The sequence below is a fragment of the Triturus cristatus genome, chromosome 6 (assembly GCF_964204655.1).
Source record: "Triturus cristatus chromosome 6, aTriCri1.1, whole genome shotgun sequence".
Taxonomy (NCBI): domain Eukaryota; kingdom Metazoa; phylum Chordata; class Amphibia; order Caudata; family Salamandridae; genus Triturus; species Triturus cristatus.
Window position 1 is genome coordinate 1,681,873,606 of NC_140589.1, and position 14,087 is coordinate 1,681,887,692.

The 14,087-nt window shown below is 42.0% G+C and overlaps 1 protein-coding gene across 1 annotated transcript in view; it reads left to right on the forward strand.

The window, feature by feature from the left end:
- Window positions 1–14,087, forward strand: part of PPP2R5A (protein phosphatase 2 regulatory subunit B'alpha) — a 730,770-nt gene that overhangs the window by 384,717 nt on the left and 331,966 nt on the right. Inside the window, exon 7 of the mRNA XM_085612862.1 lies at window positions 4,747–4,855. Coding sequence (XP_085468988.1) covers window positions 4,747–4,855 — 109 coding nt within the window. The remainder of the gene's footprint in view (window positions 1–4,746; window positions 4,856–14,087) is intronic.

A 14,087-nucleotide genomic window follows, 5' to 3' on the forward strand; every position in this document is an offset into this window, starting at 1 on the left:
GTGGTACTGTGCTCCCTATTTCTGCATGATAAAATGGGTATACAGCTAATAGGTATATGTGGCTTACCTATAAGTCCCTTGTATATAATACAAAGTGTACACAGGACCTGTACGTTAAATGTCACTAGTGCGCTGAAGCACCTATTATGCTATCCACTGCTGTGGCAGTGCAAACATGGCTTCAGGCCTACCAGTGTAGCCCGACTGCATCAGTGCAAAAACTGCAATTTGAACTGTCAAAATAAAAACCCATCTGACAGGTCAGAACCAGCTGTTTAAAACATTACCAAGCAGTGTGCATGGCATTTAAAAGTAGAACAGATAGAAATTGAATGGTAATGTCTTTACAATGACTAAGATCCAAAAGCTATTTTTCACTGTGGCAGGCACCAAAAGCTATCTTTCACGTGGCACAACCAGCTGTCCTATGTTAAAAACCAGAGTATAGATCAAAAATACAAAATCTATATCTTGTGAATGGGACTATCTAGAAAAATAAACAACTCCTTGCATCTAGTAAGAAAGGCTTCACAACCTTGTATTGTTATACCTTCCATCTTTGTGATTTTTATGGAATCCTCACCGACAACAGCCATCCAGTCTTTCTTTCCTTGGTTGTTGGCTTGACACCAGATTGGCTAGTTTCTGAGGTATTGGCGATATTCTCTTCCTTTGTGCTCAGTGAACAGGAATTCAGAAAGGCAGTTTAATTGAATCAGTTTGCTTTTGTAAAAGGAAGTATTTAATGTTTGGTTTTCCATTGATCTAATCTTTTGATCTGGGTTGATCTCTCAGTATTGTTGAATCTGGCTTCTTTCTCACGTGTTTGAGAAGGTGAGGAAGTGGATAGGGTGACTGCACGTTTGTCTGTGATCACTGTTCTACTCAAACATTCTTATTAGGAATTTGGTGATGTCTTCATGGGAGTGTGCATGACTCCGAATGTAATTGTTAAATTGATGCTTGTGTAGGTTTGTATTTTGCTGTTGTGTTCAGGTTAAGCTGAGTTTGTTTTGGTTGTGTGATGGCGATGCTTCTTTCTAGTGCATGCATTGAAAGAAGATGGTATGAGTGTAAGTATGTGTGTAAGGGTCTAGTTTTAGCATTCTAAATTCTGCAGTTGAAAAGATGTGAAGATGAATGAGTTTGTGATCTGTCCGAATGCACATTTAATGTTTTAGGTAAGGAAAAAGAATGTGATTGATTAGTAGTATCTGAGGAGGGAGAGGTAGGGTGTTTGAAAGGGGTGAAATTGAGGGTTTGTGAGTTCAGATTAGAGTTTATTTTAGAAATGGGGAATGTGCATAGCTTGTGGATGGTGGGATTGGAAGTGTTAGACTAGCAAGTTGTGTAGTGAGATAGGTTTAGCATGCTGGTGTAAAAAAGGAAATATGGGAAAATGGAGGAAGAATAATTGTGTTGATAAGGCAAGGTAAAGTTGAGTGGAAGAATGGAAATGAATGGGGGGGGGCGGAAGTGATATGGATGTTGTAGTGTGGTGTGAATGGAGAGAAAGTGAGTGGTGCAAAAATGGCTTAAAGTTGTTGAGTGATAAATGGAAGAGGAAAGAGTTTCGGTGTGAGGGCGCACACGAGTTGAGAGAAAGATCGACTGAGAGGTGGAAGGTGACCATGGGGGATACATGTGTGCTTCAGTTGGGATGAATTGCAATAAGACATTTTTTGTAGCCTGTTGATGAAGGTGCTGGTGGGTAGGAGACTGAAGCAGTGAGTTTATCGGGTGGATATTTTTGCACTCTGTTGAGGGGAGGATGCTTCACCAAGGAGCCCACTATCCAACGATTATCATTGTCATTTTGTGTTGAATCTTTGATCCTAAGCTTTTCCAGGGCCTAATTCACCCATACAGGGAGGACACTCTTGTCCTTGGCACACTCTGCTTCAACACCCTAGGAGGAGAGTTTGAATAGACTGATGGTGAAAATAGTGTGGCGTTGAAATAGTCTCCTTCGGCCCTCACTTAGTAGTTACTGGGCCAACAATAGAGACTTCCCAAAAGTGTAGAGCAAATCCTCCCCCTCGCACAGTTGACAGATCCTGTCTGGTGGTGCTTAAGCTACAGGAGGGAATGGGGAAAAAAGGTTGATGGTAGGAAAATGTGATGGGTGGCAAAGAAGGCGTATATTTTTTTATTATTTTTGTATATTTCTTTTTAACATGTATTGACTGTGACTTGGCTGAAGTGTACCAATGATACTGCAGACGTGCATGCAGAGTCTATCGAAAGCACCAGTCAGACAAGCACACAATGTCAAACCCAGTATGTTTCAGAAATGTATTGTGTGCAAAATACATCCCAGATTGGTCATTCAGGTCGATTACCAAATGAACAGGTCGCCAAGTTCCCAGAGCGAAGAAAGCTGTTGGTTGTGGCTGGACTTTGAGAATCACCTACCTTGACTCAATCTTGTGTGATTTAACTGATATAAGCTCCAGAATTAATTAATATCTGAAACCTCAACTTTTCTGTCTAGCTTTTCTCTCAAGATCCAGAACAGTCCTGAATTTGTCTCTCATGAATTGGTTTTGGATCATGTACTGCAGCATAAAGCTTGCATCATATTGTGTGTGACTAGCACCTGCACCAGCTATCAGTTTGGTCAATACCAGCCTCCATAGAGTTGAATCAGCCTCAAAACACAAAATAAAGTTTGCACGCTCTTTAAATCTATGGCAGACTGGCATTCCCTCTTACCCCTACCATGCTATATACTTGATATTTATATCAATTAATGAAATTGATAGAGGGATCTATGTATCAGATGAATGTGTTTGATCACACTTTTTCCAACTGCCAATGTGATTAACTTATAGAGCAACTATATTTGCGATTGTCATGGTACTGTCTGTCGACAACGTTTCGATCCCACATAGTATGGGGTCACATCAGGACTTTAAATATATGTGGGTTAGACATAAAAAAATGCCTGTAAGAAAGAAAAGACGACGACAGGAACGGAAAGGAGGAAGGAAAACGGGGAAGAAGTGGAGATTCAGTAATGATCCTAGTCAATTGTGAAAGGCGGCGTCCTTTCATACCATGCACGTACGTAAATAGGTGTTGTGCATTATACTGTTGAAAAGGTGTCCCAAGGAGCATGCTGATGAGATTCTAAGTAAGTGCGTACTTTGATTTTCAGCCTGCTCCTACACAGTCGTTTGCTTCATGGAGACAGACTGATGTTGATCACCCTTCTTTCACTGAGCCATCATAGTATGTTTGTTTCTTACTATGGAGCACTCAAGCTTTGTCCATACTCTGTTTAGTCATTTGACACTGAGGCACGATTCTTTTTGTTTCAGCATCGCTGCCCTCCCCTACAGCGGGAGCACTCTCAACATGCAAGCAGGATTAATTTCAAAACGTATCTTTACCAGCTATTGTCAAAACTCCATTACCTCTTGGGCAGGACAATTTATTAATGCGTGACTGCCTGGATGGACTTAATTGACCTTCCTTCCATTTTAGATTCTAGCTCTACTACAGTCTGTGGTTTATGACCTTAAGCAGAAGTGATTTCACTTCTTACTACAGTACCATATTCGTGGCAATCTCTTAATAATTATTTTGAATTGCCTTGGTCCATTTATTTTTCACCTCCAGTGACACCATTACATTTTTTCTTTAGTTTTCATCGTTTTACTTCATTTCCCACCGTCTTTGATCATCATCCCAACTAGGATTGATGCTAGGTCAGTATTTTGATTAGTCATTATTATTCAATCCGTTGGCACTCCCTTAACATAATTATTCTAAGCCACTTAGATTCTCAGCATGCTCCTCGGGACACCTTCTTTTCATCACTATAATGCACAACCCCTATTTACGTATGTGCATGGTTTAAGGGAACTGCCTTCCCCAATTTACTAGGATCATCACTAAATCTCAATTTCTTCCCTGTTTTCCTTTCCCTTTTCTTCCCATCGTCGTCTTTTCTTTCTTACAAACATTTTTTAAGTCTCAGGCATATCCATTTAAAGTCCTGATGATATTCCCCATACTAATAAGTGCAATCGAAAAGTCGTCGACACAGTACATGACTATCGCAAATATCATTGGTACTTGGAAAAATTGGGACAGAATCTGCATAATATTGTTAGTCACTCAAAAAAATGTCTGAGGTAAGTATCTTATTTGTTTTTTTGTTTTCCACTTAAAGTTTTTTGCGTTCTGTGATTGAAAAATACCTGTAATTTTCTAATTTAAAAGATTTTCTGACACAGAACCTATTTATTTTCTGTGTTCACTTTTCTGTGCAAATTCAACTGAATTAGCCCTAAATTGGACTTTGCAATGGTCTGATCATTTCTTGCACCATGAGAAGGCATAAGTAAACTCTCTGTCTAGAGTCTAGACCTTTAAATATTAAGCTGAAGAGGGAGTATATGGATGAAATTGTTGTCCAAATTTTGGGTGTGACAATGACCCTTATAATATTTTTCAGCAGGTACATATTCGAGTAGAGGATATTGTTATAACATTACTTTGCTTTCATTGTGGATCTTTAAGGTGTAAAAGTAGATGAGGGGCTTTCAAGTAGTGCAATTTATAAGCATAAAACAGCTTTTGTGGAAGGTATCAAACTAGTTTCCGGACAGTATTTTAGGTATTGGAAAAGGCCATTATATAAAAGCAAATGTCTTTCATTTTAAACTTCTGTCTACAGTGCAGCCATTCTATTGAACAGCAGTAATGTGACTTCAACCCGTTTGTTTTATTTTTCAGTATTATTAATGGTTTTGCGTTGCCATTGAAAGCGGAACACAAGCAGTTTCTCATGAAGGTCCTGATTCCTATGCATACCGCTAAAGGATTAGCATTGTTTCATGCTCAGGTTGGTTTATTATGTTAGGTTATTAAGCAATATGTATGCCTGTGTGTGTATATATCTTTGTATGTATATGTATTAATGACTGTTAAACAATGATGGACGAACCCAATTTATGTGTGGCAAACACTGCCTACTAGTGATTGTGCCACAAATAAATTGGGTTCGTCCATCATTGTTTAACATATATTACACAGGGGATACGTACGCACCCCTTCCCTTGCTCTCATTGTTTTTGACATATGTATTAATGACTTCACATGACATTAAGTGACATCGTTGGTGCTTCATACAGGGCATAGGAGTCACAAAGATTGCTATAGAGCTATTTCATGCATTTGCCACCCAGCTGTATAGAATGGACATACCCTCTGCCTGCATAGACTGGGTTTTGTTCTACAATGGTGCCGTCTGTATATGTCTGACTTTAAGTCAAGATGCAATTCTTCCACTTTTAGTATACATGCAAGATTGGGTTGCCTAGACTGAGGTGGATGGTTGGTTTAAAGGTGCACACAGAAAAGCCAGTACATTGGTACTTTTCACGGTACCAGACATTGCATTAAAAACTTGTTTACCCCATTTCCTTGTGTCTGCAAACCTTCTGATTCACATGTAGAATTCAGTGTTCCTGGCTGTTCCTCATTTCCATCTTAACAGCTGTTTTGGCACTTCAGAGAGAGGGAAGATCAACTTCACCTCAATTGTTGGCCCTTCAGCAAAGTTGGACCCACAGTCCTATTTACTCTGACAGACTCCTTGCCATGTGCAATATTGTAATCATGGTCCTCCTCCTTTTCTAAAAAAATTCAAAGTTCCCAGACCGGGGGATTGCAACAGGTATCATAGTGTGGTAAATAAAGGTTGTTCTACCCTGTTGTTGGCATTAATTGCTACCTCTGCTACAAAATATTCCTCTACTTCCCAGTGTCTCAATGAGAGGAAGAACTGCATCCATATCATACTGTCAGTTTAGTTATCAATATTCCTGATGCATTCAAGCCTTTACTTTTGTCAGACTGATTTATGAATGATCTGTAAAAATCACATTGAAGGTGAAATTCCTTTTCCTGTTTGTAGCCCAGGTCATTCCCCCTCCTTTCAGGAGTGAGCGCATAACAGATCCTCAACCACAGCACTTCAGTTGTAGTATTATAGTATGTTGAAGGTATAGAAGGTGGACATGGATACAGACTCCATCACTCTGAAATTATTTGATGCAGGGGTTCTGCATCATTGCCATTCTTTGACAGAAGCAGTGAGCATGCTAAATTCTTCACTTTCTAAACCTATCTCTCTCAGCTCCTTTTACACCCTTGATAGGCTTGGCATCTTCCCTGACTGACAGTCATTAGGTCCTGTCTGAGAGTCTTCTCTTTGGTCAGTGCATGCCGGATTCACTTGTGTTTTTGTCCCTCCCCATGAGCACTGGGTAAGTACTTCATCCTGGCCTGGTGTCCTTACACTGCTCCTACTTTCAGACCAACTTTTTCCTTTTAGTTGCTACACTCCATAAAGGGGCATGTATTTCCAGGCTGTCTCCCCTTCCCAGCCCCTTGTTGTTGCTTCCACCAGCCCCTCCAGCGTTGTTGCTTGCCTTATCTAACCCATCCCTCTTCCGTTTTGTTGCTTGCCTTCTCGCTTTGTTGCTTGCCTTGCCCCTCCCGTCCTGTGATTTTGCTTGCTCCCTCCCACTCCTGTGTTTATGCTCCCTCCCAGCCTCCCATTGCTCTGTTTTTTGCTCCCCACTCACACATTGTCCTGTTGTTGCCCCCTCCCATCACACTCCATACCGTTGCTCAAGGCCTACATTTCAACAAAGACGTCAAGCTTTTTTGAGTGTCCACAGTTTGAAACAAGTGTTGGCAAAGCCAATAGGTTGCATGCAAAGCCAATAAGCCGTGCCTATGCGATGTATTGGCTTTTTTGCCATGTTGCACAGCTGCGTGGCTGCTGTGCAAAATGGTTGAAAGTTTTCTTTTTTTTACCCTCTGTGATGCCTTCTGCCAGCAATCAAAAGCATTATAAAGTCATAGCATTTGTGTTTTTTTTGTTTTCTTTTATAAACTTTCAGCCGTGCTGCTGTGCCAAATGGCTAAAAACTTTGACAAGGCCTTTTGCTCATATAGGTGAGGCCTGTTGACTTTGCCAGTGCTTTGTTTCTTCTCAGGAACGTCCATCCATAGGATGATGTCCATTGACCACAAATAAAATACGTCTGTCTGTAAGCGAATTAAACCAATGCAAGTCAGACACACGAAAGAAACCACAGGAGACTACCATTCTCTCGACTTAACTTTTCGTTGCTTGGATCGTAGATGTAATTTGGCGGAATCACACTATTTGATCAAGTAGGGCAGCTGGGAATAGAACTCTGTTCCACTTGTGTCCCAACCTACAGTTTGGCCATTGTGCAGAAATCAGAGTATTTTCCTTCAACACAGATCAAGATGTTAATACCTGGTGCTCCTACTCCGTTTGCCATCAAAATAAGGAAAGAGGTGTGGTGCCAGGGCGACTGACGCTGGAACTCAGGGGCTCACGGTTTGATCCCCGGCACTGGCGGCAGGTCATCCCAGCACCATGTGACTAAGGGCACTAGCTCGCTTATTCTTCCCGATGGCCCCCAGCGCCAGGATGCCTTCTGGTAGCTGTTCGCGCTTTACAAATACTGGGTTTAATTTTTTTTATTTTTTTTGTACTCCTTACGTTCATCCATGCTCAAAGCCTGAGGTAAGAATACATGTTTTGAAAGAAGCCCAGAAGCGAACAATTTTCAGCACGAGATATAGGGAAAATTATAGGGTAAATACAGATGCAGAAATTGTCAAAAGTAGGCCAATATGTGCATTGCGTGCCACCACGATGCAACAAGTCAACAAAACATTTGAGTAAGCATAGGCTTACATTCTAGGTAGATGTCCAGAGTCCATGCCATTACAGAATACTACAAGAAACAGTGCTGAACACGCTCATGCATCAATAAGACAAGCGATTGCCAGCTGGTGAGCTAAGGAGTATTTAATCACCGACGCTGGAGGTTTTCATCAAAATTAAACCTTTCTATGCATTATTGGATTGGATATTTCCAGGGTACAACCATCCAGAATCCAGCAGATGAAGTGGCGCCGAGGCCTGAGATGCAAGTGCCCGCTGCTAGCCAGGTATAGCTGTCATTTACTACCCAACAGGCTGATGTTTCCCTGCAATGCATGTCACCCTTGCTATGCCAATGCCTCATTGGATAATAGAACCTTTAGGCCGTTATCTTCCATGTCTTCTCTGCCCTCACTGAAGCAGGAGGAGGGTAAAACTAGCTATGAAATTCATCTACCAAGGTGGACAAAGCTTGCTGCTTATGTTGTGCTCATATGCTCGCAAGGATATTTCTGTGACTGCCTGATGACCGCGTCATAGTACTTGATAAAAACAACTTTCAACCATGTTGCACTGCCGCCTGGCTAAAAACATGGACAAAGCCAATAGGTCGTGCAGGTGAGACCCATTGCCAATGCTTGTTTTTACTTTGGAGTGGACCTCGTTAAGATCTGTCTATTTCAAAAGCTCTTAGGGGCTCTTAAAGAGAAAAAAAGGAAACATTTGTATGAGAACTTTAGTAGCTGATTAAGCTGTTATTTCTGTGGCTCTAGGAAATCGTTTGGCTCCTCTTCCAGCATTTGTTGTGGAGTCTGAGGTTTTGTAAAACAAAATTAAGTTTTAGTTCAATTACGCTCGTGTTTCTTGTAGGAAATGCTTCTTCAATGATAGCATCTCCTGATACGCATAACAGGGAAAATCTAGGTATGTTTGCTGCGCTTCTCTCAGATGTTGTAATGGAATTACTCATCCTATGGCAACACCGCATATTGAGAATTGCCATTAAATAAAGATATATCAGACACAGTTAGGTCCATAGTAGGCCACAGGTTAGCTTATAAACAGAGGTAGGCTTGGTACTCATTTTGTATTTTCTGAAGGATACTTGTAACCTCCCCTTAGAATACTCCCCAGGTGCTGGACAAGATCATATAAAACTTGTCTTCATCAATGCTGTTGCCCTCCGGTTTCGCCGAATCGCTCCGCTCCACCACAGAAGTGTCAGCAGAGCCACATATAAGCACACCACCCCGGTGTGCTGACATCAGAGCCTTCCTTTCTATGCCTTTAGACGCGGACCCCCCCCCAGCCCCCCTTCCCCCCGTCGTCCCCCCCCCCCTTCCCCCCACACACACAACATGTTTGAAATCTTGCTAGATGTCCGTTACAGACCAAGATGAGGATATTTATTGGTGTCTGGGCTCGCCCTACAGATTGAAGTTGTACCATAAATGACCTCTCATGCACCCAGAGGCGATCCGGGACCAGGAGGCGCAGCTGTACATTGCTAAAAACAAGAAGTCATTGCGGCCTTCACATAAGTCACGCTCCAAGTCGGAGATACAGATGCTGTCCCACTCTTAAAAGCATTCAGATTCACACTTGAATTTCCCTGGTAAATCCATCTCCAAGTGCAAACATAGAAGGCGACCCCATCGTGAAACTCTGTATCTAAAGAAAAGGCTCAAAGTTTCCGGAACCAAGTGCGACACTGCAGCAGACTGAAGCCTTAAAGGAGGCCATGTGTAAGAAACTTGGCAAGTAATGGGTCAACAGTATTCCCTTACTGGGAACCAAGCACCCTATTGTAGCCTTTAACTCGCTCAGGGTAGTGAAGCAGAGCAGTCCAAGTCATACTCGGGAGGTGGAATGGGCTAGTAAGTACCATTTGCTGGTACGAATAAATGATTGTCCAGTCACTCCTCTTTCTTTAGAAGAGTACATTTATTACAAACGCAATACTAAATACGAAGCATTCATTTGCAAATATCCACATAAGGCAAATAGAAATTCCTTGGTGGCACTCTGAAATCACATTTGACCCCAAAAGGGTCATGATTCCCCAAATCCCAGTACACCCCCCACCTATACCAGAAAGAAAATCACAATAAAGGGGGGGTAACGCTTAAAATAGGCCCATTGGCTTTGTCAGAGGTCACTTCGACAACATAAAAGGCAAGCCTATTGGGTTTGCCAAAGGCTCACCACATACAAATACAAATAATCCACTTGTTAAAAACCCATAATCATATAGCCATAATCGTAACCATATTTCATTGCAATCATTAATACCAATAAAGCATTCCTCAATGTTTAGCCGAAAACATTTTCAGCAATAAATTGTTAATAAAGCTTTTAAAACATTGGTACTTACAAACATTTTCTTGCGCCAAAAAGTAAAATCTGGGGAGTACCTGAGGGCCACATCTATGCTGGTGCATGCCGAGGTAGATGGGGGTCGGTGGAGGTTTATCGGACAGAAGAAAAACACACGTTTTCAAAAGATTAGTAGAAATACAATTCTCTCTAATACACATTTTTTGCACATATTGCTGCAACCGATCTCATACTCCTTGCACTATCTAAGTATGTACTAGGTAGGAAAGTACCCTGTATGAAAGCCAACCCAGGGAATATGGGGGCCCCTTTTCCTGTCTCAGCTGCAAATGGTGCAGCCAAACACAATCGGATTGGTCACATAGAGAAACTGACAACTGGATGGACTGTAACTGTCTCAAGTTGAATGCTAATAAAACAGAGGTTATCAATTTCGATAACAACCCCTCCTTCTGGACATCGGACTGGTGGCCACCTGAGATGGACTCTTTACCCGAACCCTCAAACAAAGTTAGAAACTTAGGAATCGTGGTAGACAAGGAATTAAAGTTTAGGGACCAAGTTAACAAAATACCCTCGGTCGCCGCCTTCTCCCTAAGGTAATAAAGAAAATAGAAAAATGTCTGCCCCCCGAACTACGTAAAACAGTAACAATAGCATCCTTACGAGGATTGATTACTGCAACAGAATGTACCTCACGCTTGCAATGGGACTCGTCAAGAGGCTTCAGGTATTGCAAAACACTGCAGCTCGTTTCCTTTGCAAAATTCCAAAGTATTAGTCAGGCAGAGGAGCAATTAGGAAATTACACTGGTTGCCAGTCAAACGATTATGCAGTTTCAAAGCTCTCTGTTTGGCCTATAAATCTTTGCATGGACTTGGGCCAGACCATTTAAAAACAGAAATTGAAATGGTACGTCCCAGCAAGGACACTCTGATCGGGCTTCGCAATGAACCTGATTGTCCCCCTATTTAGAAAAGTCACCTGGGGTGGAAAGAGCTTTTTTAGGGCCATACTTTGGATCAATCTCCCATTAACATTAAAAACTGCTCTCTCCTTACACTCCTTAAAGACCTGGCTTTTCACTGAGGAGTCAAAGTTATTTTTGCGCATCTGCCATACTCAAACTTAGTCACTGTATCAGCCTAATCCGATTTCGATAGCGCTAAGACGCCTCAGGGTAGGAGATTGCGCTTTTTAAGTTGCATTACAACCAGCCCAAACTGAACTGCATTTACTTCAATGCCAGATCTGTACCTAAGCACTCCCTAGAGAACTGGGACACTATAAAGGAAATAAACCCGGACTTAGTTTTTATTACTGATACCTGGCTGGACGACAATTTTATAAAATAGTAAAAGAACTCTGCAAACCAGCAAGTATGCCCCAAAACATGTCTCCTTCAGAAGAATGCTGTGAGAAGATTAGCAAATTCTTCTCTGACCAAATCAGCGAGATATATTCTTCATTCAATATTAAACCCCCGACAGACATGTTCGACTGGGTTTACATATATCCCCACCCTGATGCACTAGTTCGACTGGGAAGCTTTCCCCCTTTTACAGAGGAACAGGTTGCAAAGGCAATGGGGGAAGTCAAATCGGGGTCCCCACGTGACCCATGCCCGCATTTCATTTTCTCTCGGATTATACCGGCATTATGCCCATATGTAACCCAACTATTCAATCAATCTTTGGACACCTCAGTTTTCCTAGAAACTTGGAAGAAGGCTATTATGACCTATTTGCTGAAAAAGGCAGGCACGGATGTCGCAGTTCAGCCAATTATCGACCAATCTCCCAACTTATGGAGACGCTGGTTAATAAACAATTATTAAACTATCTTGAAACCAATGAATTGCTAGACCCTTCTCAAACCGACTTCAGAGCCACTAACAATAACACTAGCTATCCTAGTCAAATATAAAATCTTTAATCGATCGGGGGAAAGCTGCAGCCCTGATCCTACTGGACCTGTCAGCGGCGTTTGACACTGTCTCACATGGACTGCTGCTAAAAAACCCTTTACAAATAAAATATGCATGCCAAAGCCCTTCAATGGTTCACCTCCTTTTTGAGCATTAGACCACACACTGTACAAATGGGCATGTTTTCCTCAAGCCCAAAATCTATCAGCTATGGTGTCCCGAAGGGAGCCTCCCTGAGCCCCACACTCTTAAACGCATATGTATCGTCTTTGGCTAAAATCAATGAGAAATGGGGATTTAGTATCTGCTCCTATGCGGATGATACACAATTGATAAATGCCCTTGAAAAAAGGCATGAGGACACCAGGATCAAGTTGAACTGCCTCTCAGAGCATTGCCTGAAGTTGAACGCCAATAAATTAGCGTTCCTGCTCTTTGGAGGAGCCCACTTAACCTTGGATGCATCTTTGTGGCCCCAATCCTTGGGAGCCGCCCCTGCACCCAAGCAGGTCACAAAAAGTCTGTGTATTCTTATTGATAACACACTGACCTTGCAGGACCATGTACGGGCTTTATGCAGAAGAAGCTTCGCCACCCTAAAGCTCCTAAAAATACTTTTTCCTTGGATTCCTATGGAATAAAAGAAAAATCACAAAGGCCTACTCATTAGCAAGCTGGATTACGGTAACGCGCTTTTCTTGGGCATAGCGGACCATCTCATCACACGCCTGCAGGTGATACAGAAGGCAGCCGCCAAACTGGTGTGCAATAAAAATAGATATAGTTCAGCGTCTGAATGCATGAGACCGCTCCATTGGCTACCCATACGTCAAAGAGCCAGATTCAAGCTTCTGAGCCATGCACATAAGGCCCTACATCAATGCGGTCCCAGACTTCAAGACAAAGTCCAATTGTATGCCCCTACAGGGTGTCTGAGGTCATGCTATCAGGCGCTGGCAAGACAAAACATATCAAGAGAGCAAGGGCTGGAGGCCGCCCCTTTCCCCATCTGTCTGCAACACAATGGAATGAACTAACGCTAGATCTACATCTCACTGATGACTATATGGCATTCAGAGAGAAGCTGAAAACTCATCTGTTCCCTAAAGCCTAAATGCGGGCTATAGGGCAGCAATCCTTATCCCACCTACCATTGGATCTCGCTTCTCCAGCACCGTGATATCCTTTCGGATGAATGTTGCGCTATTTAAATAAATAGACTGTGTGTAACCCATACACTTTTTAAAGTTGTGTGTAATATATTGACATACTTACAAAGCTTACGGTCATAGGATCTGGCCAATACCATTATAAATACTCATTGCTTTTCCCCAGTGCATCAACAGAGATACAGGTACTGATCCTCCATTCACACTGAAGTTTGTAGTGATCAAACTGTCCTTTCCTAAAAATGCTATATTTACTGAACATTTTGCTCTTTTCAGCTACCTGCTGACCCCTTCCTCCTTGCACTCACTAACCCTTCCCTGTTATACACCTGTTCTAGCTCCCATAGTTCTTCGTTGCAGTTTCCTCAGCCCGGCTAAGGTATCACCTATGACCAGAGTTGCTTTGTTGAAAATTTAAGCTGAACTAGATGTAGAAACAAAGCCTATTCCCACAAGAGCACAAGCAAATTTACCCTTGTAAAAAGACTGTTTGTTTTCCGACTTTGGGCTTTGTTTCTATATCCCTGCTCATAAAACAAGGTCAAATACTTATAAATACAGACCAGAATCACAAAACAATGTTGCTTGGTTAACAGCAGTAGGAAAAAAAGCATCTTGTTCAACTTTATCTGCTGTTAACCAGGTTCCCAAAGGAAGTTTTGCGGGCCGCAAGGAAAGGTCTGAGGGCTGTACTTTACGTACCACTAATTTAAAAAAAATATATGTCTGTCTTTTTATTTATACACCTTTAAGCCACAAAGCAAGTAGCCATAGAACCAACTTCTAGATGGTTCAGTAAATCTTCAGCCTTGGGAATCGTTAATGTTAGGTTGGAAAGCTGGGGGAGGGGGGTTACCAGGCATCATAATTTCATTGACTGTGCAGATATTGAGTAACTTTTTAAAGATTAATTCTGCGGACTGCTGT